This window comes from Castanea sativa, chromosome 7, assembly GCF_040712315.1.
Source record: "Castanea sativa cultivar Marrone di Chiusa Pesio chromosome 7, ASM4071231v1".
NCBI classification, from domain to species: Eukaryota; Viridiplantae; Streptophyta; class Magnoliopsida; order Fagales; family Fagaceae; genus Castanea; species Castanea sativa.
The window spans coordinates 31533685-31560908 of record NC_134019.1 but is presented as its reverse complement, the minus strand read 5'-3'; the positions used below and the strand labels follow the sequence as shown (position 1 = coordinate 31560908).

Below are 27224 nucleotides of genomic sequence, written 5' to 3'. Positions count from 1 at the left end.
CATACTCAGTTTATCTCTGAGTTCAACTCATGGCAAGGACTCCTTTATATGGACAGGGACAAAAAATGGATGCTATTCCACCTAGTCTGCATATCGCCTCCTCTCTGATGAAGCTGCTACTGCAGCTCCTGGTCCATCCAACTCAAGTGCACACAAAAAATTCTAGTTGGACATTTGGTCTTTAAATGTTCCAAACAAAATCCGCCACTTCATTTGAAGGGCTAGCAATGATTCGTCACCAACAAAGATGAATTTGCAGAAAAGACACATCACACAAGATTCTACTTGTAAGCGTTGCTGCTGTGAAAGAAAAGATATTATCCATGCAATCTGGGGTTGTCCGATGGAGAAAATTATGTGGTGGGAAATGGAAAAATGCCGCCCCTTTTTGGCTGACAGATTTGCTAGCTTTCAAGACCTATTCCATGGCATTCTCCAAAAGCAGCCAAGATTGGCTGAGTTATTTGCTTACATTGCGTGGAGTATCTAGTACAACTGAAATGCACAAAGAATGGTCTCTCTAGCAATGCTGCTAACGCAGATTTATAGTGATGCAGTGCAGCGGCTTCAAAAGTATCAAATGGCTCAAGACACTCCTCTTTTTCAACAACCAATGGCTCATCCAATTCATTGGTTACCACCCCTGTTCTGTTAGTACAAAGCCAATTGTGACGGAGCAATTTTTTAGGACACAAATTCAGTTGGTTTGGGTGTTGTGGTCCGAGACTCAGGTGGCCAGGTCATTGCAGCACTTTTGGAACGTATAAATATACCATTGTCTGTGGAAGAACTAGAAGTGTTGGCTTGTCGAAGGGCCATTACATTTGCAATTGAGATAGGTCTCCACGATGTGGTCTTTGAAGGAGACGCTAGAATCATATACAGTCACCTCACCTCAGATGCACCTTGCTTGGCCTCATTTGGACACATAATTGATGACTCAAGGATCCTTGCATCAACCTTGAGAAATGCCTCCTTCTAACATGTCAAGCGTGATGGTAATGCAGTAGTAGACAAACTTGCTAAACTAGCGAATCATTTGTTTGAACCCCAAATTTGGTTAGAAGACATCCATGGCGATGTAACCAATCTTGAAATCCTTGATGGAAATTTTATGCCTTATTAATAAAAGTTCAATGACTATTTATTATAAAATAAAAAATAAAATAAAAAAGGCGAAAATGCACTTTTGGTTCCTACATTTTGGGTCAATTCTCATTTTGGTCCAAAAATGGATTTCGTTACTAATGTCATCCCTAAAAAAAAAGAAAATCATTTTTAAAATGGTCCTTGCCGTCAGCCAACCAACGAAAAAATCTTACGTGTCTAATGGGATGGCCTACTTGCTAACAGAACGCTGACGTAGCCATTAAAATATTATTAAAAAAGATTATTTGGCATTTTTAAATGCCATGTCAACATTTTAATTTTTTTTAAAAGCCATGTCAGAAAATTTAAACAAAAAATAAATTAAATCTTTTGAAAAAAGCCTTAAATCTAATTTAATTTAATTTTTTTTACTTTTCATTATTTTTGCGTAAGAACATAACAGTTTGTTCTTCGTGTTCTTCCCAAATCCAAGAAACAAACCCAGCAACCCAATCCAATCTCCATCAGTGCCAAGAAAACAAGAAATAAATCCAACAAACCAACTAATCTCCAGCAAATCCATAAACTCATAAACCCCATAAACTCATAAATTTCACATTCAAATTATCAAATTCCTATTCCAAATTCATCTTGATTATGAACACACAAGAACAACAAACCCAGAATATTCAATCCCAAGAACAAAAGAATAGAAACCCAAAATATTCCAATATTTGTACCAAGGTGGTCGATACTGTACCGGTACCGGCCATACCGGCTGGTACATATTGTACCAGCCAGTGCACCGGTACCGGTACACTTCTATATTGTACCGGATAAAATACCGACCATACCGGCCAATTTCGGGCAATACCTGCTGGTACCGGGCGTACCGGCCGATATGGAAAAAAGGTTTTTTTTTTTGTTTTGTAATTTTTGAATTTTTGTAAGGGCATAATGGTAACTTATTTACATTAACTTATTAGTATTATTTGTTTTCTTAGTATGCAATGAACAACTAAGCTTTCTATTTTTTATATTGTGTTTTTTTTTTTTCTTTTAATTGATACTAAAGTCTAAAATTATGAATAATTTGTTCTGAATTAAGGTAATATTTTATGATAAACTTTTATATTTATTATAATATAAGTGAAATATTATATGTTTATAAACATGGTTCTAGAGATTTTGGTGTGTGTGTGTATAAAATAGCGGTAAACCCAAAACGGCACACCGGTATTGACCGGTATCCGAAATATATCGTACCGGTGGCCAAACCGGTACAGCCTCCGGTACGATATTGACTTCCTTGATTTGTACACAAATTCTTCCACAAAAATCAATTGTACACAAACTCCAACCCAAATCTGAATGGTTTTTTTTTTCTTTCCTTTTTTATGTTCTTATCAGGAGCAGATCTGTGCTTGAAGCAGATCTAGTGGCGCCATTTCTACCTCCTCGAAACCAACAGCACCATTTCACACCACCCACCCCAACACCGAAATGACACAATCCACCTCCTTAGCCACTCGTCAAACGACGCCATCTTGACCACGAAATGACTCCTCGGCCACCCCGTCTCATCGTCGTCCTCATCAATCGAGTCTCGGCGGCTCGTGGTCGAGAGAGGTAGAGCTTGGAGTCTTCGGCCATAGGCTTATGGGTAGATTAAAGAGAGTGTTTTGTTTTATTTGGCCATAGGTGTTTGGGTTTTGGAGCTTGCTGTTTCTGGCCATGGGTGTCTAGGTATGGAGCAAATCAAAGAGAAATCAAAGAGACCGAGAGTGAGAGAACAATGGGTAGAGAAAGGGATTATATTGATGTTGTGATGTTGGTGACTAAGAAAATTTTATGTTGGGTTGGGGAACTTGGGTTTGTGGGATTGGGATTGAGATTTGGTGCAGAGGATTGTGATAAAAAAAAAAATTTAATTGAGAATTGAGAAATTAAAATTTCAGTTTAAATCAAATTTGTATTTTCAATTTAAATTATATTAAGAAATTAAAGGTTTGTTTTTTAATTTAGTTTAAATACTCTGATTTGGCCTTTTTTTATTAACTTAAATGTTGACATGACATTTAAAAATGCCAAATAATCTATTTTAATAATATTTTAATGGTCACGTCAGCGCCATGTTAGCAAGTATGGCATCCCATTAGACACATAGGATTTTTCCGTTGGTTGGCTGATGGCAAGGATTATTTTAAAAACGATTTTCTTTTTTTTAGGAATAACATTAGTAACGAAATCAATTTTGGGACTAAAATGGGAATTGACTCAAAATGTAAGGACTAAAAGTGCATTTTTGCAAAAAAAAAAAAAATATATATATATATATATATATATTTAACTAATCAAAATTGTCACCTATAAAGTTGAGCACTATTTTGCACCAAAAAATAAAAAAGCCTATTTGCTTTTCAATAAGAAATAGGAAACATGCTTAGTATTATTTGATTGAATAACTATCACTGTTATTTCTTATTTGAAGAAACCCTCGTCTTTAATTGATATTTTGTTCATGAAAAGTAAAAATGAGACAACAAATCTAAGCATTTACTATGATTTCAAGTAGTTGTCATGAATTCAAGTTGATTATGTGTTTTATTTTTCTCGAATATTTGAACAAAAAGGAACTCCAGATTTTTGATATATTTCTCTTTAAAAGAGATTTCAAACCAATAACAATTTCATTAGAACTCTTACAAATATATATATATATATATATATATATATATATATATATATATATATATATATATATATGTATGTATGTATGTATCTTGTTCCTCCTCCACGGCTCCACTTACCACAACCTAATGATATTAGAAAAGCTAGGAAAAAAAATATTTAATGTAAATTCATGGGCATGGAAAGAAATCATGCTTAATCAATTTTCCTTTTGTTTTTTTCATTTAACAATCTTTTGATTGTTTATATGATATATAAGGACAACTACCACAAATATTATCATACCCTTGATCATGAAAATATCGATCGTTTATTGAACACAATAAATTCCATGAAAGTACGGTATTCTTAGCCAAGTTTTCTTTTTTTCATTTAACAATTTTTTTATTGTTAATATGATATAAAAGGACAACTATTACAAATAGTACTATACCCTCGATCATGAAAATTAGTGGTAGTTCTAGGAATTTGTTTTAGGGTAGTCACTAAGAAATTTAAATTATACAAAATTTAATAAAGAGACAACTTAAATATATCGTCACAAAAAAAAAAACACACACACACACACACAAATACATTAAATAGTACAATTTTTTTGTACTAACAAAGTGAAAGGAAAAAAAAAAACTAATAAGAAATAAAGTGGAAATTGAATGTGCTAAAATAAGTATAATAAAGTGACCACAACAATTTCATAATAAATCTTACACAACAAGCTGTTATTGGTGGGTAAAACAAGTCAATATTGTGCCCAAATTAGAATTAGTAATATCTTACCACATAATATTTATTATGAAAATATTATGGATGTAGCATTATTTTTTTTTTTGTTGAATTCAAATTCTTATGATTTTCAAGTCAGAGTGTTTAACATTTTTATTAGGGTGGTCAAAATAGGTTAATTTAGTATATAATTTTTTTTTATAAGTATATATATACATTTTTTTTTTAAATTAGGGTGGTCACACAATAGATTTGTTTAAACTAATTATTTATATAATTTTTTTGTTAAGTGTAAAAAAATAATAATAATAATAATAAAAATTGGCAAGTGAGGATGGTCCTAAGACCACCATCATATACAAGTGGAGCCGCCACTGATGAAAATATTGATCGTTTATTGAACAAAATAAATTGCATGAAAGTAAGTTATTCCAAATTCAGAAGTCCAAAAGTGAAAAGTTTATAAAACATTATTAATAGAAAAAAATGCCGATAAAAGATCCCAATAAATTAAATCAAGTTCATTAATTTAAGGAACAATGAGAATTATTGATCTCTCTCGATAGCTTTATACATTCAAAAATTCAAAATTTCTGAGTCTTTCTTAATTGCATTGATTTATCCTAAAGATTAAATTTCAATTGGAAGCTGGTCATGCATAATGTATAAGGATCCCACTAAACATCTATTGTTGAATGTTTAATGGGCTTAACTCATAATTAGAGAATTCATAGATTCAATTCATAGGTTTAAAGTCCATGTTGTGTATTCAAGAGTTATATCATTTTGAATATACACCACTATCAATTTCTTTGAGACCCATTCTCATTTTTTCATGTGTGTGTTAAAATACTTAGTATTAAAAAAAAATCATATTAAATACATTCCTATGAAACACTGTAAAGTTTATTAGAAAAGTAATGCTAGTCGGTAAGGCTGATGTGATGTGAGATTTTTTTCTCTCGTTGTCTCTTGTGAGCCTCGGTGATGAAAGCCTAGTGCCCACTTCGTGTTGGCCACCCTTTCCCCACTTTGGTGGAAACTTTTCACGCTACTTCTTTCCCTCTCTTGTCTCCCTTGCCCCCAATTCTCTTGCGCTTGACCATGGATGATCTCACTAGAAGATGGGCCCGCCTATCATTACACTCCACTGAACAGAAACTCGTCAACCTCACCCCTGAGATAGAAAGCAACAACAAAGTTCTAGTGGCAAAACTATTCACCAAACGCAGAGTCAATGTGGAAGCCTTATCACGCACACTCCGGAGCATGTGGCGCTCTATCCAGAACTTTGAGGTCCGTGACCTTGGTCTCAACACAGTGTTAATACTCTTTGACAATGAGACTGATCCGATGAAAATCCTTGCACAGGGACCTTGGTCCTTTGACAAATATTTGATCGGGCTATATAAACCAAAGGAGGAAGAATCAGTGGATGACGCCACTTTCACCAACGCTTCTTTCTGGATGCAAATCCACGGCCTTCCTCTCCGGCGTATGAACCGAGCAAACGCAGAAGCCATCAGAACCACGCTTGGTACACTTGAACAAGTTGATGTTTCCTCTACTGGTGAGTGTCATGGCCGATATATCCGAGTACGAGTCAACATTGACATCTCTAAACCTCTCTGTCGTGGACGCTTCGTGAATGTAGGGGACCAGGACCCACAATGGATCTCATTCCAGTACGAAAGATTGCCCATCTATTGCTACGAATGCGGCCTGTTAAATCATGACGAGCGAGACTGCCAGCTCTTGACCGACAACTCCGATACTTCAAGCACAGACAACCAGCAATATGGGCCCTGGCTACGTGCCACCATGACAAACATCCAGCAACCTCAACTTGTGACAAATAAAACCCCGCCATCCACTAAACCTCCTCGTACTCCCCGCCCAACACCCTTACCGCAACACATCCCACCTTATCCACCACCACAATATGCCTCTCCCTGTCCGCCGCCACAAAATACCCCACCTTCCCCACCACCGAAACAACCCACTTTCTTGACCAATACACCCACGCCACCTCCTCACAAGGCAACTCCGACGCCGGAAACGGAAACCCCGCAATTCCCAGTAAACCATAATGATGCCCCGAATTCAACGGATATCCTTTCAAACCCGAATCTTTTCAACTGTCACATTAATGTGATTGACCAAGAATTAAATACCCCACCTACACGGAATTCAGGCGGCACAATCCCAGACGTTACGCAAAATGATAACGTCATACACCCACATTCACTCCCATTAATTACACCAAATAAAGCCACACCTGAACACATGCATAATTCCAAAAACCATTCTTTTAACCATTCCAACATGTCAGACCCCATGATAACTACAGAAAATTTGCCCTCCTCCACTTCAGCACCAATAAATGAGCCAAAGCTAAAAACTTGGAAAAGACTTGTCCCACCACCCAATACACTACCTTCACAAACCCATGACGTGCATGCAAAAGACCTCAAACGAAAAAACTCTAAAACAACAACTCTGGATAGCAACTCTCTTGACAAGAAACACTCAACAAACTTTTTGCAGAAAACCTGGGATCGGCGGTGTCTGCTACGCAGCACCGCCGGACATAATGAGTATCCTCAATTGGAACTGCCGGGGGCTTGGGAACCCCCGGACAGTTAATGCTCTTCTACGAGCATTGGACAAAGAAGATCCCATATGTGTCTTCCTCATGGAGACAAAGCTCACCACCGATCAGTTGAATGCTAAGAAACAGGGTTGTGCTTATAATCAGGGTATTGCAGTCTCCTCCAAAGGCTCAAGTGGCGGTCTTGCACTCCTTTGGAAATCTGATGCAAAGGTACATATCAAAAAAATTTCTCGTTGGTTTATTGATGCCCATGTTGTATGTAAAACTACAGGACTGACATGGAGGCTCACTGGCTTCTATGGACAACCTGATACAAGCAAACGGGAAGAAACCTGGACCCTACTTGAATCCTTGGGCCGATACAATACCCTCCCTTGGCTCTGCGTGGGGGACTACAATGAAATAGTTAAACGCTCAGAGAAACTAGGTGGCGCTTTAAGGCCAGCCAGACAGATGGATCGCTTCCACACAGTCATCCACCATTGCCGCTTCCTCGACCTTGGTTATATTGGGTCTCATTTCACCTGGTCAAGAAATCATCCTATAGAAGGTCGCATACACATCAGATTAGACCGAGCACTAGCTACTATTGGTTGGTGTTCTCTCTTCCCTGGCACTACTGTTCATCATATTCCAATGTCCACCTCGGATCACTCCCTACTCTCTATCCGCTTTCGTCCGCCCATTGCCAGTCCACGTCCTTTGGGCCGGCTGTTCCGCTTTGAAGCGATGTGGCTGCGTGATCCTCGTTGTGCTGAGGTCGTCCAAGACGCATGGCAAGATGGCCTTTTCAAACCTGACGACGCTCAAATTACGAACTGCCTTGACAGTTGCCGCGAGCGTTTGACAACTTGAAACAAGCTAGAATTCGGCCACGTGGGAAGACAGATTTCGAGACTTGAAAAGAAGCTCCAGTGTCTCGAGTTGAATGCTAGCCAGAATTCAGCGGAGATTCAAGAGGTTCGCTCCGCTCTTAACAACTGGCTGGACACTGAAAACACTATGTGGCACCAACGATCAAGAACTCAATGGATCACTGATGGCGACCGTAACACCCACTTCTTTCACCAAAAAGCCTCAAACCGAAGAGACCGAAACTTTATTAAAGGCATATGTGATTCCAACGGCGTTTGGCAAGAAGACGACCAGGTCATGGAAGACATTATCCTAGACTATTTCTCCAACATTTTCACTACAAATGGGCCCACCGATTTCTCAGCTACTATTGATGCCGTCCAACCAGTGGTCACTGCTGAGATGAACAGTTTCTTAACCCAGGTTTTTCAAGCAGAAGAGGTCCACAGAGCTTTGAAGCACATGCATCCAAAGAAATCCCCGGGACCCGATGGCATGCCCCCTCTTTTCTACCAGTATTTTTGGTCTTTATCTGGTGAGTGTGTTACGACTGCTGTTCTAAACTTTTGAAATGATGGCATCATCCCTCCTAACTTTAATGAGACACACATCACCCTCATCCCAAAGATAAAAAATCCCACCAAGGTAACTCAATACCGACCCATCAGCCTAAGCAATGTCATTTCCAGATTGGCCTCCAAAGTCCTTGCAAACCGACTAAAACGCTTCCTCCCTCACATCATCGGGGAAAACCAAAGCGCTTTTATGTCTGACTGTCTCATCACTGACAATGTCCTAGTTGCTTTTGAAACAATGCACCATCTAAACCAAAAGAGAAACGGTCGGGTTGGGGAAATGGCCTTAAAGCTTGATTTGAGTAAGGCTTTTGATAGGGTAGAGTGGAGTTTCTTGGAAAATATTATGTATAAAATGGGCTTCAATAGTAGATGGGTTAACCTCATGATGCAATGTGTTACATCTGTTACCTACTCTATAAAGATTAACGGCAAACCCTGAGGCCACATCACCCTTACTCGGGGTTTGAGGCAAGGGGACCCCATTTCCCCCTTCTTGTTTTTGTTTTGTGCAGAAGGACTTTCAGCCCTACTTCGCAAAGCCACAAGCACTGGTGCTCTCCGAGGTGTCGCTGCCTGCCCACAAGGCCCACATATCTCACACCTCTTCTTCGCCGATGATAGTATCATCTTTTGCCAAGCAACCTTAGAAGAATGCAGCCACCTCACACATATCTTGGAAACATATGAACTTGCTTCAGGACAAAAGCTAAATAGGGAGAAAACTTCTCTCTTTTTTAGTCGAAACACACCACATGCACTACAAGAAGACATCAAAACTATGTTTGGGGCGGAGATAATCAAGCAGCATGAGACTTATCTAGGCCTTCCATCTCTTGTTGGCCGCTCTAAGGCGAACACTTTCCATGCCCTAAAGGAAAAGCTTGACAAGAAACTATCAGGTTGGAAGGAAAAAATGCTTTCTCAAGCAGGGAAGGAAATTCTTATTAAAGCAGTGGCACAGGCTATACCCACTTACACCATGAGTGTCTTCAAACTCCTTGACACACTTTGTGATGACTTAACTGCCATGGTTCGTCGGTTTTGGTGGGGACAATCAAATGGAAAAAACAAGATAGCATGGCTTAGTTGGAACAAAATTTGCACTCCAAAACAAGACGGTGGACTTGGCTTTCGTGATCTACCAACCTTTAACTTAGCACTCTTGGCAAAACAAGGATGGCGATTGCAAACAAACACACACTCCCTGGTGCACCGTGTCCTCAAAGCACGCTATTTTCCCAACAGTGACTTCCTCCATGCTGAACTAGGTTCAAAGCCATCATATGCATGGCGTAGCATTATGGCGGCTCAAAATATTGTCAAGGCAGGTTGTCGATGGCAGGTTGGAGATGGAGCATCCATCAATATTTGGAAGGATAAGTGGCTGCCTCAACCGTCCACCTTTATGATCACCTCTCCACCCTACAGTGTCCTACCCGAAAGCTCCACTGTCAGCACTCTTATAGACAACACGGTGGGTGAATGGAAACATAACTTGATCAATGTAGCCTTCCTTCCCCATGATGCAAAAAAAATTCTAAGCATCCCCATCAACAAAAATGGGAACCGAGATCGACAGGTCTGGGCTTACACACCTAGAGGAACCTTCACTGTGAATAGTGCCTACAAGCTCGCCCTTTCTCTGCATTTGCAAAGCACCACTGGGTCCCCCTCCACAAGCCATGATATAAGCTCGTTCTGGAAAAAGATTTGGAGTTTGCATGCTCCAAATAAAATCAAGACCTTCACTTGGCGAGCATGCCGTAATATCCTCCCCACCAAAGAGAATCTCTGTCATAGAAAGGTGCTTGACGAGCCCCTCTGTGAAGCTTGTGGATTAGCGACGGAAACTACAACCCACTTATTCTGGGAGTGCACAAAAGCCGTTGAACTATGGGCTATCTCGGGCATCCCTTTTGACATGCATGGAATCCATTTCCATGATTTTGCGGATTGGCTTTGGTACCTCATATACATGCAGCACGTTGGAAATGATATTCTTGAACTCATTATCACTATCACTTGGTGCATGTGGTTTAGTAGAAACCAAGTACGTGTAGGCCAGCCAAGACAAACGTGTCATGAAATTCTCCATAAAGCTCGCACCCTGCTTTGCGAATTCCAGCTAGCGCATCATCGCCCACCACAACATAGGGACGCCATGGACCCACGCTGGGTCCCACCATCTCCACCATGGTATAAGGTCAACGTGGACGCTGCTATCTTCGACCAGCTCAACTCTGTGGGAGTAGGTGTCTTAATTTGGGACCACGAAGGATCGGTGGTTGCAGCTATGAGCAAACACCTTCCCTTACCGCTAGGTCCATTGGAAGCAGAAGGAAAAGCAATGGATGAAGCTGTCACCTTTGCATGGGATATTGGAGTTAGAGATGTTGTGTTTGAAACTGACTCACGGACAGTTTTCGACGCCCTCACTAGAACGATCACTCCCCCAATAGCCATTGCAAACCTTATTGATGGGATTCACCAAAAGCTGCATTTCTTCCGAGCCACTTGTTTTCTCCACGTACTAAGACACAGCAACAAACCAGCTCATACTTTGGCAAGATATGCCAAAGGAATTAACAACTTTGTAAGTTGGATTGAGGAAACTCCACCCATTATTGAATCTTTTGTAATTCAAGATGCTATGTATTTATCTTCATCATAATAAAGTTATTTATTTCTCATCAAAAAAAAAAGAAAGGTAATGCTAGAGACACTATTTTACAACATTTTTACAAATTATTAATGTGACCAACTTCTTATTGGTTTTCATTAAAACCCATCATTAACGTCACTTTTTCATTTACTAAACTACCCACCATATCAGCAGTTTGTAAAATTTGTTGTTAAAAAGTTTGTATCTCTAGTATTACTCTAAAGACGCAGTCAATTAGAGTGGGTAAATTTTCCTTTAAAAAAAAATTAAAGTGGGTAACATCACTTTTTCATTTACTAATAATCACTCACCACATCAGCAATTTGTAAAATTTTTTGTAAAAAAAGTTTTTATCTCTAATATTACTCTAAAACGCAGTCAATTAGAGTGAGTAAATTTTCCTTTAAAAAAAATTAAAGTGGGTATATAAATATCATAACATGCGAACAATAACAAATAAAAACTAGCATTTTTAGGGTGAGGTTTGTGGTCACCCCAAATCACATTAGTTATGTCCCAATCCAACATTCCCTAGCGGGGAATGCCCCTATGGTCACGCCCAGGAGGGTGAGTTACAATAGTCGCCCCCGCCCTCTCTTTTTGTTCATAAAAAAAAATAAAAAATAAATAAAAAACTAGCATTTTTCTACTTTCTCACCAAAAAAAAAAAAATTTTGGGGCCTAAAATTGATAAGGAATAAATTATATATATGTGTGTGTGTGTAAGTAAAGCTTAAAAAAAAAAAATCTAATTAGGTTTTAAATTAGATTCCAATTGTTGCCTAATTTTGCGTCACGTGTCCTATTTAAATTTTTTGTTTAAAAAAAATTTTGTGAGGTGCAAAAGACGAAGATTATAATATAAATAAATTATTCAAAACTCAATGAATAATAAAAAAATAATAAATTCATGTGTATATTCAAAAGGAATTAAAATATAAAAATAAAATAAAAGAGAGTATAATTTAAATTCATATATGTGTGTGATTGTAATTTCTTTTAATTGTACCGTGCATATGCACGAGTTATACACTAGTTTATGAATAAAATATTTGCCAACACAAATTATTCAATTATTGGTAATAATCAATATAAGTCTAATATATATATATATATATATGAAAACAATATAATTCTAATATTGAATCAAGATGAACTCTTGTTTGGTGTCAATGTAATGGATATTAAGGTTCTGCACGTGTAATAAGAGGGATATGAATATTAAGGTAATGTATATGTAATAAAATGGAATTATAAAAATATTAAGGCTTCTTTTAATTGTTTTTAAAATTGTAATAAAAATTTGAAGAACAAATTCAATTTTCAATTTTCTTGATTCATCGAAGTTTTTTTTTTTTTTTTTGAGGAATTAGAGAATAATCTAAATTTGGTAATTATTTTATTTTCCTAATAATTGTTGTCTATCTCTTGCACGGCACAGCAAGAAAAGACCAAGCTCACCCTCTTAACTATATTTCTCTGGGCAAGAATTCACCATTTTGTCACTTTCAAAACCACCCATCCACGCTACACTTCTCTACTCTCTCCAGATATTTCCCTCCACTCCCAATATATAAAAACAACCCCAACTCTCTCTGTCTTTAATAAATTCTCATATAGCTTAGGGTCCTTCTATTCTGTTCTGTTATCCAAAATGGACAGAACAACTCTACTAGTTCGTTCTCTCTCTTCCAACAGATTACTCTTCCGCTCTTCTCACAGACTCTCTCGCTTTTCCTCTTCTCTCGCTCCTAAACGCCACCGTATAATCCCCAATCCCGCCACCAGAAAATCCTCGCTCCGCCACCGACTGCTCCGCGCCACTTCATCCTCCTCCTCCTCCCCCGCCGCCGCCGCCGCCGCTTCACTCAACCTCAGAAAACACTTCTCCTCTCTCTCCCCACGCGCCGTCGCCACTTCCCACACTCACTCTCCTTCAGGTAAATTCTCATTTTTAAACCCTAAAGGCTATGATATATGGATTTGGAGTTTGCATTGAGCTGAAACGCAGCGTTTTGCAGAGTTTGCAGGGGTTGACAATGAGGCTGCGGAGAAGCTCGGGTTCGAGAAAGTTTCCGAAGAGGTCATCGGAGAGTGCAAGTCGAAAGCCGTGCTTTTCAAGCACAAGAAGACCGGTGCCGAGGTCATGTCGGTGCTGAACGACGACGAGAACAAGGTCTTCGGCATTGTCTTTCGCACTCCACCGTAAGTATTCTCATTGTGCGAATTTAATCTACAAGTTACGGTTTTTGGATTTTGCGTTTTGATGTAATGGTGAATTTGATTCAGGCATGTTCTAATTTAGAAACATTCAATAAGAGTAAAAATGAATATATATGCAGACTACGATTTATTATTAGAAATGGAATTGTATTAGCAGTAAAGAATGTGATTTATTGTCAATTAGTCATTTCTAAGGCTTCTTCTTTTTTTTTTTTTGGAATAGAGGGAATCCGGTCTGCATGAATGTGAGATGCGACAGTGTTTAAATTAGGTTTAGCATTGGATCAAGCTGCTGCCACCAAACTGGCAGTTCCTCCTCCCATAATAATGGGATGGAGAGTGAGGTTACAAGTTCAAGTGCCCGTTTTGGTTCAGTGTTTTTGGGCCAAAAAGTACAATTGTAATTCTGATTCTGAAACGTGTATTCAAGCAAAAATACTCACCAAACGCGTGTGCAACTTAACAATAGAAACCCCCCCCCCCCCCCCAATTGAATCAAGCTCGTGCTTTCTTAGTTGTTAGGAAATATTTAAAAATAAATAAAATAAAGGATTGAGTGTAGAGAAAATTTATGGCTGTATGTTGGGATTATATTTTATTTTTATTTTGAGCTACAAGCAGTTTTATGGAAGAACAATTGCACTGTTTGGAACTCTTGTGGAAATTACTCTCATTAATGTTTGAGTGATAGTTGCTCAAGATCTAATCACCTTCTTGTATCCAAATTTTAATGTAGAAATGATTCCACTGGGATTCCACACATATTGGAACACAGTGTATTGTGTGGGTCAAGAAAGTATCCTTTGAAAGAGCCATTTGTTGAATTATTGAAAGGGAGCTTGCACACTTTTCTGAATGCTTTCACATATCCCGATAGGACTTGTTACCCAGTTGCTTCAACAAACACAAAGGTAAAAGCGAGATAGAATGGAATTTGGGAATTGTGATGTTTTAAATCTTGGGTCTAGTTCGGATTTTAATGCATGATTGTTTATTTTCTCCAAACAGGATTTCTATAATCTGGTAGATGTATACCTGGATGCTGTCTTCTTCCCTAAATGTTTGGAGGATTATCAGACTTTCCAACAGGAGGGTTGGCATTATGAACTCAACAATCCTTCAGAAGATATATCTTATAAAGGTCATTAGTTCTGTTGCAGATTGTTCTGGAGTGTTTTATACCTTTGGGATGAGTTTCAAGCTTCCTGTTTTTGGAATCCATCTGACTCCTAATCATATGATGCATTTCCTTTCCTTCCTAAATGATTTTGTTCTTATTTGTAGGTGTTGTTTTCAACGAGATGAAAGGTGTCTATTCTCAGCCTGATAATATATTAGGACGGGCAGCTCAACAGGCAAGTCTCTTGTGTGTGTGTGTGTGTATTATTTCTTAGGCTTTGATACCTTTGCAGAACAAGTGGTGCATTCTCAATAAAATTTGATCTGTTGGAAGTTTATTGATCAGTCCAGCCAAAGGATCTTCTTATACCATGTGCTGATAATTTGACTGTAAATTTTTTTTTTTTTTGATCCCATCTGGATTGGTTTCACTTATTTATTTATTTTTTTTCCCATTTTTATTATGCATTGATCATTAATCAATCATTCGTGTGATGGTCTCTCTCTCTCTCTCTCTCTCTCTCGCTGGTACTGTGTTATTGTGTATCATACTCTAGTAGTTCTTAATAATATGGCAGATTGTATAAGTAGATTCAAATAAATCATACTTAGAAACTCATACATAATACAAAATACAAAATCATAAACTACATGGTTTAGAGCAAATTTTTTTTTTTTTTTTAATGTAAACTATTTGAGGAGAGAAATCTGCTGTGGTCTATGTGGTAAAAGGACGTATTCAAGTATCTGGGGGGGCTATTCTGTCTTGTGTGATGTGGACTATTTCGAGAGAAAGAAATCTGCGTAACTTTGAAATGAAAGACCATTTTTGTTCAACTTAGATTGCAGCTAGCGGGGGCACTTTCTGAGTGGTAGCAAGCTCATTCTCCATTTTCTGGTCTAGTTTCAGACATTTTAAAGTTTATGGACATGCTCTTGGTTAATTTATGCTTTCTTTTTTCTCCTTTGGAGTGTCTGTGATATACTCCCTGTGTACTGGCCTCGGTCAGTCTTCTTTTTTCTTTTTTTCTTTTTTTCTATCAATGAATTTCTTTTCTTACCGATTAAAAAAAAGAAAAGAATCCAGTGTTTATTTGTGCTCAAATATCATAGTGATTCATGCATTTGGGAGTTTGATAGGGTCATTGGGTCTAGGCCATGCCAAATATTCGTGTTACTAACATATCAAGTGCCCATTTGGTATAGCTTGTTTTTCCCTTTTTTGAAAAGGGGCTTTTGAAAAAGTTGTACTTTAGAAAAAGTGTGGTATTAAAAAGCTATACTTTGGAAAGGTGCAGTTTTAAATAGTACTCCCACTAAGGCACACATTTATTTGTCACAATGTATGTTGATGTTACTTGGAGTTGACCAGTAAAACCATATGGCTTGACTTGTGCTGGAAGGAACTTCTGAATTCAGTGTTACTAGTATGATCTCTATTTTTGCCAAATGTCCATTGTTCTCCAAAAGCTTTGTGTTATTATTATTATTTTAAAAAAAACTTGTTTCTATTTTTATTCTATTGATAGCTCTTGTAAATTTTGGCACAGGCTCTTTTCCCAGACAATACTTATGGTGTTGATAGTGGGGGTGATCCACGAGTTATTCCCAAACTGACATATGAGGAATTCAAGGTTTGATGCGTGCACCATGTTGAGATTCTTGTTTAACTATGTTAGTATTAAGATTGTGTAACTTTCAAATAGCAGTAATTTAGCTGATGTATCTTTGTGGTAACTAAGTTATTACCTTAACCTAAATGTTGTATCATGATAGTTATTTATTTATAAAAATGGAATGAAATTCTGGTATATGCCCATGCAATAATTTTGTTTTTAATTTTCACACCATTGTTGGTAGATATCAATTGGTTTTTTTTGGGGGGCCTATTCAATAGCTCAAAATCTATTTTTTATTTAGTACAAGTTTTCCGTTAAACTGGTTTAGAGGAATCTACTCCAACCTAGTATGTGGCAATTTAAATGACCATCCACATATATTAATTGCATGACTCGTTAAGTGATATAAACAAGAGGGTCTTTGATAGAGTTGAACATCCTAATTTTGTAAACAGAGGCTATCTTTTGATCCTTGTATGATTGGATGCATGCCATGGGTGGCATCCCATCAATGTCTTTTGTTAATATCATAAATTTTCTCTCCTTGTAATTAATAGATTAGTTGATTTCAAATTTATTTGATATTATGATTAGTTGATCACTTAATTGTCATATTGTACAATATTAAGTGTTTTCAAATGTACTAGATCATAATTTAAGAATGTGCACTTTATTTCAATGAAGCGAGCACTTGTGCTTTGCACCTAGGCTCCTGGAGGCCTTTGTGCTTAAATGCACCTCACACTTTTACAAACATTGTATTTATAATAATACTATTACTATTGCGGCTTTACTTGGAGATAGTTGATTGATTTTTGTGACATCTGCAAGGACTCTTTCAATGTCATTGATATATAGATTTAATATTTAGGATTGGGTTACAAGTTATTAACTTCCTTATTTTGGAGTTTGTGAAAACCTTTTGGTGTTTTACCATTCAAGGTTTCTCTAGCATGTCTTAGAAAATTTTTAGGCTTCTTTCCAGTAGCATACATGAATTTTATCTGCACACATTATTATGCATGTGACCTCGAATGAAGTTATGAATATTCTTTCTTTTGGTTTGACACGATTGGTGCTATTCTTCTGAAAAAAATTTACAGGAATTTCACCGTAAATATTATCACCCCAGCAATGCCAGAATATGGTTTTATGGAGATGATGATCCAATTGAGCGCCTTCGGATCTTGAGTGGTAACAAATGACATCTACTTTTATGAATATACGGCCCCAATAACTTTCTTCTTTTGTCTTGTATCCCTGGCCTTGCCCCTGATGTACATGAGTGATTCGTCCCAAAAGAAATTTGATGCAAAACTAGACTTGTGTAACCATTAAACCATGGAAACCTAAAGGCTAAAACTAATAACTGTTCTTTGGTGGCTTGTGCATAACTTCTTTACATATGAAAGAAAAATTACAAATTTGTAATTTTTGGTGTTTAACCATACTACATTATCTGTTTCTTATATTAAAGACATTACGTTTTTTTTCTCTCTCTCTCTCACTGTCTCTCTTTCACAAAAAATGACACTTAAACTAATGATAAAAAAGTTCATTCTTTCAATTTTGAATGGTTGTCAAACCAATCGCTACCAAGCATTTACAGTCTACATTGATGTCAAGTTTTTATTTTTATTTTTTGTTTAGCTCAATGATAATTTTAGGATTCTGTGAAATTCATTTAAAATGTAACGCGTTACACTCTTTCTCTCAGAGTATCTAGATATGTTTGATGCAAGTACTGCTCCCAATGAATCAAAGGTTGGAACACAAAAACTATTTTCAGAGCCAGTGAGGATTGTTGAGAAATATCCTGCTGGTGAGGGTGGGGATATGAAGAAGAAGAATATGGTATGCCTTAATTGGTTGCTCTCTGATAAGCCCCTAGATCTGGAAACTGAGCTTACCCTTGGGTTCTTGGACCATCTTATGTTGGGAACTCCTGCTTCTCCATTAAGGAAAATCTTGCTGGAAAGTGGATTAGGAGATGCCATTGTTGGTGGTGGGGTTGAAGATGAGCTCCTCCAGCCTCAGTTTAGCATTGGGTTGAAGGGCGTCTCTGAAGATGACATTCAAAAGGTAGAAGAATTAGTAGTGAGTACCCTTAAAAAATTAGCAGATGAAGGTTTCGATGCAGATGCTGTAGAGGCATCCATGAATACAATTGAGTTTTCTCTCAGGGAAAACAACACTGGATCATTTCCTCGTGGTTTGTCACTGATGCTTCGATCCATTGTAAGATATGATATGCCTGTCTCTGTTGTTTTACAAGCCCAGCATCCTTATCATAATTTATTTATATTCACGTATGTTCTTTGTTCCGTTTTCTTTTTTTTCTCAGGGGAAATGGATATATGATATGGACCCCTTTGAGCCATTAAAGTATGAGAAACCCTTAGTGGCCCTAAAAGCCAGAATAGCACAGGAAGGCTCTAAAGCTGTTTTTTCTCCTCTAATAGAGAAATTCATCTTGAAGAATCCTCATCGAGTTACAGTAGAAATGCAGGTAGTCACCAAATCTTGTTAGTGTAAATGTTTTCAGTTGCTGTGTGCATGTGATGCTTTTGTATTAATCATATGTTGGGGGTATTTTCTGCATCAGCCTGATCCTGATAAAGCTTCTCGTGAAGAAGAAGCTGAGAAAGAAATCTTGAAGAAACTTAAAGCAAGTATGACTGAGGAAGATCTTGCTGAGCTAGCACGTGCTACACAGGAGTTGCGACTGAAGCAGGAAACTCCTGACCCACCAGAAGCTCTAAAAAGTGTCCCAAGCCTCTCTCTACTAGACATTCCAAAAGAACCTATTCACATTCCTACAGAGGTTATCATTACCTTTAGTAACTCGTGTTTGGATGTCCTACATGGCTTCTTCTTTTGCTTTTCTGTTATAGAGCATACTGAGCACTTTGTTCACTGTAGGTTGGGGATATAGATGGAGTAAAAGTTTTGAAGCATGACCTCTTCACAAATGATGTCCTTTACACTGAGGTTGTCTTCAATATGGGTTCACTGAAGCAAGAGCTTCTCCCCTTGGTACCACTTTTTTGGTGAGTTGTTGTTGCCTTAAAGAACCACTGTTTATTTTGTTGCTGAACTTGGTATTGATATGTCATTTTCCATAATTCCATTCTATCAGTATCTGAACAGAACAAGATGTTTCACCACATTAAGTTCTGAAAAGAAAGATTATATGTACTGCTCAAAAGGCCAGTGTTTTTTGTTAACTATGCTACAATATCCTTCAAGGACCTGCCAAATGTGTATTACATTGAGGTTTCCATTTTTCTTTTCCTTATTGTGGTGCCTGAGTGTGAGGGCTTCTTTTGTCCAATCTTTCAGCTTGATGTCTCTTTTATAGCTATAGCCTTTTTGCTCTACCAAAACTCATAAAAAGGAAGAGCAACCTCTAGAATGTTAATTCGATAGGGTAAATGTATATTGACACTAAAAGCAAAGGGAAGGATGTTAATGCCAATGTAACAGCAGTGTTAATACTGATGATAATGTATATGTTTCTTCTTCTAGGATGATTTAGATCACATATTTTGACTATTTAATATTGTTCTTAACAGCCAATCATTGCTGGAGATGGGTACAAAAGACTTGACTTTTGTGCAACTTAATCAGTTAATAGGAAGAAAAACCGGAGGAATATCAGTTTTTCCATTCACATCATCTGTACGGGGCAGGGAGGATCCATGTTGCCATATAATTGTTAGAGGCAAAGCCATGGCAGGATGTGCTGAAGACCTATTCAACCTGGTATCTATTCTTTTCAGAGTTCACATGTAATCATCAAGATTGACAATGACATAATTTGAACCACTTGAATCATTTTAAATATTGTGGTAATTAGTTTACATTGGCTGGGGACCACACCTTTTGGCCTGGAAATCACTAGTTTAAATCTCTCCCTCTCCCTCCCTCCCCTCTGGAGCCAAAACTTATTATTATTATTATTTATATATATACATGTAAAGTTTACATAGCTTTCACTGCTCAGGAAATTTGGATCTTTGTATGGCTTATTTAGAACCTCTGCCTATTCTCAAGTCTTCTAACTGCTTTCTGTTACCTTTTGTTGATTTATTGATTTCTAACACCTAATGGAAAGGAACAAAACATTGTGCAAAGAATAGAGATTCCATGCTTAAGTAGTTGGGGGCTGCAAGCCTGATTATTCATTTTGTAGACAGCTATAAATCAACACTTGTTTGTCTAGTTACTGGGTCCTATTAAATTTTTTCATATCTATTACCAATTGACTATCGTCTGTTTGCAAATGTTTTCTTCATTGATGAGGCCTCTTCAACTATTATAAAAATGGATGTCTATAGAGACCGCTTCTCACTATAGTATACCATAGTAACCATACAACCAGCCAGTTCTACTTCATACTTTGTTTAGCTTTTTGCTATACAGTGTCATTAATTTAGTACACTTCTGTGGATAATGAGTGACTGAGGGATTCATGCATATATAGGTTACCCGTGTTCTTCAACAAGTCCAGTTTACGGATCAGCAGCGGTTTAAGCAGTTTGTCGCCCAAAGCAAAGCTAGAATGGAGGTATGTACAGAATTTTGTGGAAAAAATAGGCAACCCAGCTGGACCTTAACATTTCGTCATTAAATCTCAATTTATATTTGTTTTCAGAACCGGTTAAGAGGTGGTGGTCATGGAGTTGCAGCTGCAAGGATGGATGCTAAGTTAAATGTTGCTGGGTGGATTTCTGAACAGATGGGTGGTGTCAGGTTGGACTATTTAAATATTTTGAAGTGATCTTTCTTTTGGACTAATCTATGTAGGCTACATTGACATCTGTCTTACTCCTTACTCTGTTTAAGCATTTACCCTTCCAGTGAGAGGACTGTCTAGGAATTAACATTTATATTATATACTGAACTATAGAAATGCCTTTTCTTGATTATAGGTCTCACGAAAAAAAAAAAAAACACTAGGCTCATGTCCAGGACTTTGTGAATGCAGTAAAATTACACATGATGACTTGAACTAGGAAGCATAGACACCTCATTTGGGGTGCAGTACCAGTGTCATATCTGTGTTGTATTCGCCATGTCATGTTATCATTTTTCAGAAATTGCTTGTGTTGCCATGTCATGTCTGTACTTGTACTCGTGTTTGTGCTTTGGAGGACTTGAATGTTTCTTATAGCTATAGATGTTATGCTTTGGTACACATGTCAAAAGTTTCAAGTTCTATGGTATATATGTTTTCGAGATCCACTTTCTCAGAATTACAAACTGGATGGCCCTGATATAGTTTATATTTCTGGTCTTGTAGTTACCTGGAATTCTTACAAACTCTTGAAGAGAAAGTTGATAAAGATTGGGATGAAATTTCTTCATCTCTTGAGGAGATTCGCAAGTCCATACTTTCGAGGAATGGTTGCTTGATAAATATGACTGCTGATGGAAGAATCCTCTCAGACTCTGGAAAGTTTGTTAGCAAATTTCTTGATTCACTTCCCAGCAACCCTCTTGTTGGAACAGCTACTTGGAATGCTCGACTTCCTTCAGAAAATGAGGCCATTGTGATACCAACTCAGGTGATTTTTTCCCCCTGCCTCCTGCTGCTTGTTTTTCCTTGTAGCTTTCTTTATAACATGTTATTATTTACGTTCTGCAGGTTAATTATGTTGGAAAAGCAGCTAACCTTTATGAAACTGGTTATCAACTTGATGGGAGTGCATATGTAATTTCAAAATACATTAGTAATACTTGGTTATGGGATCGTGTGCGTGTTAGTGGTGGGGCTTATGGAGGCTTCTGTGACTTTGATACTCACTCGGGTAACATTTCGTGCCCTTACCTATTTGTTAAGGGGTTATACGTTGTTCAAGAATCTTACATTTTGGGTTCTGTTGTTTAGGAGTATTCTCCTTCTTATCTTATCGTGACCCCAACTTGTTAAAGACACTTGATGTATACAATGGAACTGGAGACTTTCTCCGTGGGTTAGAAATGGATGACGATACTCTTACAAAAGCTATTATTGGGACCATCGGAGATGTGGATTCATATCAGCTTCCTGATGCCAAAGGTTATAGCAGGTATGTGGACAGCAGTCTTTAAAAGGTGGCTTCTGCACTTGAAGTTAACAGTTACTTTGAAAAATATTAACTGTATAAGCCTGAAGATGTAACTTCACATCATGGCTCAAAGGCAAAATACCTTGTAGGGGAGGTCACTGCTAATGTTAGATAATAATTGGACTCTACACATACTCTTATTATTTTTAGCATGAGTAAAACTCTAATTTACCCTTTCCTTTTCTTCTTTTTCTAGTTTGTTGCGGCATTTGTTGGGCATCACAGATGAAGAAAGGCAAAGAAGACGGGGAGAGATATTATCAACCAGGTAAAAGAGGATGTTTCTTAATTGATGCATGGACTCGTGTTGTAAAGTATGCCAAAGCTAGGCCAGAGACTATGAAATGAAAAAGGGAAGAGGGGGGGGGGGGGGGTTCGATTATTTTTCTCCCATTGAGGAAATTATGACAAAAATGGATTGAGCAATTTTAAATGGTTGGCACTTCTAAGAAAACTGGACTAAATTGATGCAAAATGATCTGTAGGTAGAGAGAGAATTTGAGTTTTCCTTCTAATTGACATTGTTTTCATTAAACCCGAAAGTTACTGTTATCTGAGGTTTTCTGTATGTACTCACTTCCACTAAAATAATGCTTTTTTGCTGCAGACAGCTTTATTGACTTTGCCTGGTTTATAAATTAAAGGCCTAAAATGTTCATATTGCATATAGATTCTTTTAAGCTAATCAAGTAATGAAATTTTAGTTGCCAAAGGCCTTGTAGCTGAATTGGCACATCTCTATGCATAAAGTGCTTGGGGGTTTAAGGGGGGAAAGATTCGAGTTGCAGAGTTAACAGCATATTGTAATTATCTCTCAAAAAAAAAAAGTAATAAAATTTTAGTTAGCGTCGAAGCAATGGTTGGGCGATGCCTTAGAATCTGTTCATCGCATATAAATTCAAAGTTTTCTGTTTTTGGTATATGACCTATGACATTTAGTTCAATATATTAAGTTTATCCTCTTTTCCTCACAGTTTGAAAGACTTCAAGGAATTTGCGGATGCAGTGGAGGCAGTTAAAGATAAAGGTGTTGTGGTTGCGGTGGCATCTCCAGATGATGTTGAAGCCGCTCACAAGGAATGCTCTAACTTCTTTCAAATAAAGAAAGCCCTCTAAGACCATAAAAATAAAAATGCTGCCGAGGATGGGTAATTCTCAGATACAATTTTTTCTTCACTGTGATATCTCAAAGAGTTCCAAATTTTTTATGTAGAAGCAGAATTCAGTGATAGTAGATTACAGTAAGAACTTTTTGTAACATGAAACTTGTACCATATCAGCGGTGCTAAAAGACATTTCAATTTATTCATGCCTTAAAAATGTAAGGTTACAACAGTGGTGTTATCCTTCTCTCTTTTCACCCATGTTTAAAATTTAAACTATTCTGGATGCCATCTCCCATGATGAATGTTGCTTCTATTAAAACAGTTCACAAAGCAACTTATGGGGGTGTTTCCCTTCTGTAGCTTTCCTGTTCTTTTGGTTATATCCATGTTCTGTGAGTTTAATTTCAACGAAGAGGAATGAATTTATGGTTATATCCATGTTCTGTGAGTTTAAAACAATTCTATGAAGGTGTTTAGGGAAGAGGAATTTATTTATTCTGCATCCGTAGGCTCAACAGATTTAATCACCAGTTGGTAATTAGCTTTTTTAAATTGAAGAACCTCTTTGCCTTTCTTTAAAATTTTGTAATCGATACCCTAGTTTGAAATGAATTTTATAATGTTCACTACACCAATCAAATTAATGGATTATTGGGAAAATTAATATTGAAATTAGGGTATTGATTGCAATTTTTTTTTAAAAAAATTTATACTGTTCTTGTGAATGGTCCCATAATTTAGGGCAGCGTCACATAATTTAGCTTATAAGGCCAAACTTCTATTAATCCGATAGTTTGGATTGCAAATTTCGAATTACAATTTTGATTAAAATTGTCATTTAGTTTGTAAGTTCAGTAATTCTCATAGTTGAAGATGGATAACTATAATTAACTTCCCTCAATTTTTTTTTTATAAAAAAAATCCCATAATTAACTTCCCTTTAAAAGCTTCTATTCTTATTAGAGCAACTACATAAGTTAGTGTAAAATTTTCATCTATTTTGCAAAAAAAACTTACTTTTTTTATTTTACACACCCACTTTTACAAAATACCCACTTTAGTTTATCTATTCTACACATTTATTCAATAAAATATTCATTTCTTTATTACTGTCATCTCTCTCACAGACTCAACACAACCCACGCAGCCGCCATCATCAAGTAACCACCATCATCAAGATCGACGCCTCCGGCCTCCCACTGTGCAACAAGATCTACACCAGCATCCAACAAAAAAAAAAAAAAAACTAGTAAAAAAAACCCCAAAGAACAAGCCGATCACACCGGAATCCACAAAACCCACCAACCCACACCCATAATCACTATCACGGCAGCTTCAAGCTCAACCAAAAAACCAAAAAAAAAAAAAAAGGCAACCAACAGGCCACATCGCCGATACCAACCTCCCCACAAGCCATAACACAAAAACAAACCCAGCATATATGCACAAAAACTCATCGAGTCAACTTATTCTACCTCCTCTCCTCCTCGATCTCTCTCCACCGTGCAACCCCATTGTCATCTCCACTGCCCTCCAACGCCGTCGCTCAACAAGCTCCGGTCAATGCCTTCACCAACGGTATCCTCTGCTTCTCTAGCAGGATCTACAGTCTGCGCTGTCCCCAGAGGAAGAAGCTCGTGGTGGCTAAGTCTGTGCTTTTCCTTAACCCGATCCCTAACTAGGTCCAAAATTTTCCAATTCTAGATCTATAATCGCAAATCCATTGATTATTTAAGAGTTGAAAGAGAGAGTTGTGAGCTAAGAGAGTTGATATGATGAAATGAGAAAAAGAGGGAGAGAATGAGGTGAGAGTTAGAGGTACAGAGAGGAGAGAAACAAATATTAAAATATTAAATAGAAGAGCTACAGTAATCGTATATATATGCATGGTTACTATAACTATTGTGCATAAATGCACAATTTTACACCCACTGATGTGTGTGTTTTTTTGCTCAAAATGAATAAAATGGATACCTTTTTTCTAGGGGTAATCACACTAAACCTACTTGTGGTTTGGGTGAAAATCACTTTGTCTACCCGTAGTTTGAAAAGTGTCACCTAACCCACTTGAAGTATGTTCCGTTTGTTTTTCGTAACCTACCTCTGTTAAAATCATGAGTTAATAGGTATTTTTGCTCAAATTTTATGTCTCTCTCCTCCCAAAACAAAAAAATAGCCCAAAAATTCAAGAAAAACAAGATAAAAAAGGGAGGGTTTTGTCTCTCTCTCCATTCACACAAATCTTGAACATGAAGAACATACCCAAAAATTTGAAAAATTACTAGAAGTTGAACCCAAAAACAATATCCAACACAGGCCCAAACCCTAAGCTGACCAACCAACTCAAAGCTTTTCCAAGAGTAAAATTTCTCTGCAAATGCAAGTGTTTTTGGGAATAAAAAATAGTCAAAACCCAAACACATTTCTAGCAAAACCCAGAGCACAGAAAACAAAATCTCAATTCAATGGAAAATTCACTAATTATCAAAACCTTAAACTCCATCAAAAGAAACCCAAAATTTTTCACAACATTCACATCCCAATCCCAAATCCAAACTCATCTCTTCAGTTCCATTGCCAACACCCAAGAACCCCAATCCGAGGACTCATCTTCCTCGACCTTCACATTCTCATCCGATGGTAAAACCCACAAAAACGACAACAACAATAGCATTTACGTTAAGGCACCGAGCTCCAATTCCCAAACGGCGTCGTCGTTGTCCGTGACGATGCCGATGTCGTTTATGACTGGTTCGATAGTGGGGAAGATGTTCTACAATGAGGTGAAGGTCAGAAAGTCTGATGATGGGGTTGGGTGGTCGGTGATGTTTGATTACCGAACTCTTAAGAACATACCCAAAAAGTGGTATGTTCTTCATGATCTGGGTTTTATTTTTTTGGGTATGTTCTTCTTGATGATCTGGTTGCTAAAGATGTGATCACATGGGTCCAACGAAAAGTCTCGTGAACTTAGACAAGAACCAGGTACAATGGACTTTGGGTTGAGACCATTTTTCAGATCTTTGAGAACCTTAATATTTGCTGGGTCTGTTGTTGAATCTACAAGGAAGTAACGTTGGGAAAATGCTAACATTAGAAGCAATAATGAGAATCATAGAAAGCATCATTGCACATGGCCATAGCTTTTCTGAGCTTTGAAGGTATTTGTAGATCTGAGTGTTGAAGAAGAGAGAGAGAAGTACAAAGGAAGAGAGATTGAGATTGATTGTATTTGTATGGTGAGGTTGATAGATTTTTCAGGATATAAATGAAGTTACGAGAGAGGTGGATATTTCTTTTTTTGAAAGATCCAGGGAAGGTTTCAAAACTCTCACTTTTTTATTTTATTTCTCTTGAATTTTTGTGCTATTTTTTGTTTTGAGAGGAGAGAGGCATAAAATTTGAGCAAAAATACCTATTTACCCCTGATTTTAACAAAAGTGGCTAACGGGAAACAAACAGAACATACCTCAGGTGAGTTAAGTGACACTTTTCAAACCACGGGTAGACAAAGTGATTTTCGCTCAAACTACAGGTGGGTTTAGTGTAATTACCTCTTTTTTCTATTTTAGAAGACTATACACATACTGATGGGATTGCTCTTAGGGTTTAAAAGCTTCTCTTCTTTTTTATAGAGGAAGGGACCGGGATTCAAACCAAAGGAGAACATTGAGAAATACTACTTTCCTTCTTTTTTTTGGATCAGGAGACAAAAACCTTCTTTTTTCTTTTGGGCAATGAAACATAAAACTCCTTTATTTGAGAAAGAGACATAACTCATAAGACTCTGGATAACAGAAGAAGTAGTTTTTGGCATTCATACTAGTTTTAC

General features: G+C 37.3%; 2 protein-coding genes across 2 annotated transcripts; both read left to right on the top strand.

Moving 5' to 3' along the window:
* Nucleotides 1–5607: 5607 nt before the first annotated feature.
* On the top strand, nucleotides 5608–7972 carry LOC142644317 (uncharacterized). Its single transcript, XM_075818957.1, has 2 exons — nucleotides 5608–6830; nucleotides 7051–7972. Exons 1-2 carry the CDS (start codon nucleotides 5608–5610, stop codon nucleotides 7970–7972), a joined length of 2145 nt encoding a protein of 714 aa, XP_075675072.1.
* Nucleotides 7973–12721: 4749 nt separating this feature from the next.
* Nucleotides 12722–23621, top strand: LOC142643357 (presequence protease 1, chloroplastic/mitochondrial-like). The gene is made up of 19 exons (XM_075817945.1): nucleotides 12722–13152; nucleotides 13234–13417; nucleotides 14172–14346; nucleotides 14444–14576; nucleotides 14720–14790; nucleotides 16105–16188; nucleotides 17277–17367; nucleotides 17891–18411; nucleotides 18518–18682; nucleotides 18779–18997; nucleotides 19096–19223; nucleotides 19749–19938; nucleotides 20660–20743; nucleotides 20831–20928; nucleotides 21479–21743; nucleotides 21824–21986; nucleotides 22067–22247; nucleotides 22483–22554; nucleotides 23261–23621. Exons 1-19 carry the CDS (start codon nucleotides 12867–12869, stop codon nucleotides 23400–23402), a joined length of 3252 nt encoding a protein of 1083 aa, XP_075674060.1. The 5' UTR covers nucleotides 12722–12866; the 3' UTR covers nucleotides 23403–23621.
* The last annotated feature ends 3603 nt before the right edge of the window (nucleotides 23622–27224 follow it).

Bases quoted from the DNA above. Each gene is read 5' to 3' on its own strand.
- LOC142644317 (XM_075818957.1), top strand. From the start codon at position 5,608: ATGGATGATCTCACTAGAAGATGGGCCCGCCTATCATTACACTCCACT. The intron at 6,831-7,050 runs GTCAGACCCCAT...AACTTTTTGCAG, and splicing joins TCTTTTAACCATTCCAACAT to AAAACCTGGGATCGGCGGTG.
- LOC142643357 (XM_075817945.1), top strand. From the start codon at position 12,867: ATGGACAGAACAACTCTACTAGTTCGTTCTCTCTCTTCCAACAGATTA. The intron at 14,577-14,719 runs GTCATTAGTTCT...TCTTATTTGTAG, and splicing joins AGAAGATATATCTTATAAAG to GTGTTGTTTTCAACGAGATG. The intron at 19,939-20,659 runs GTATCTATTCTT...ATGCATATATAG, and splicing joins CTGAAGACCTATTCAACCTG to GTTACCCGTGTTCTTCAACA.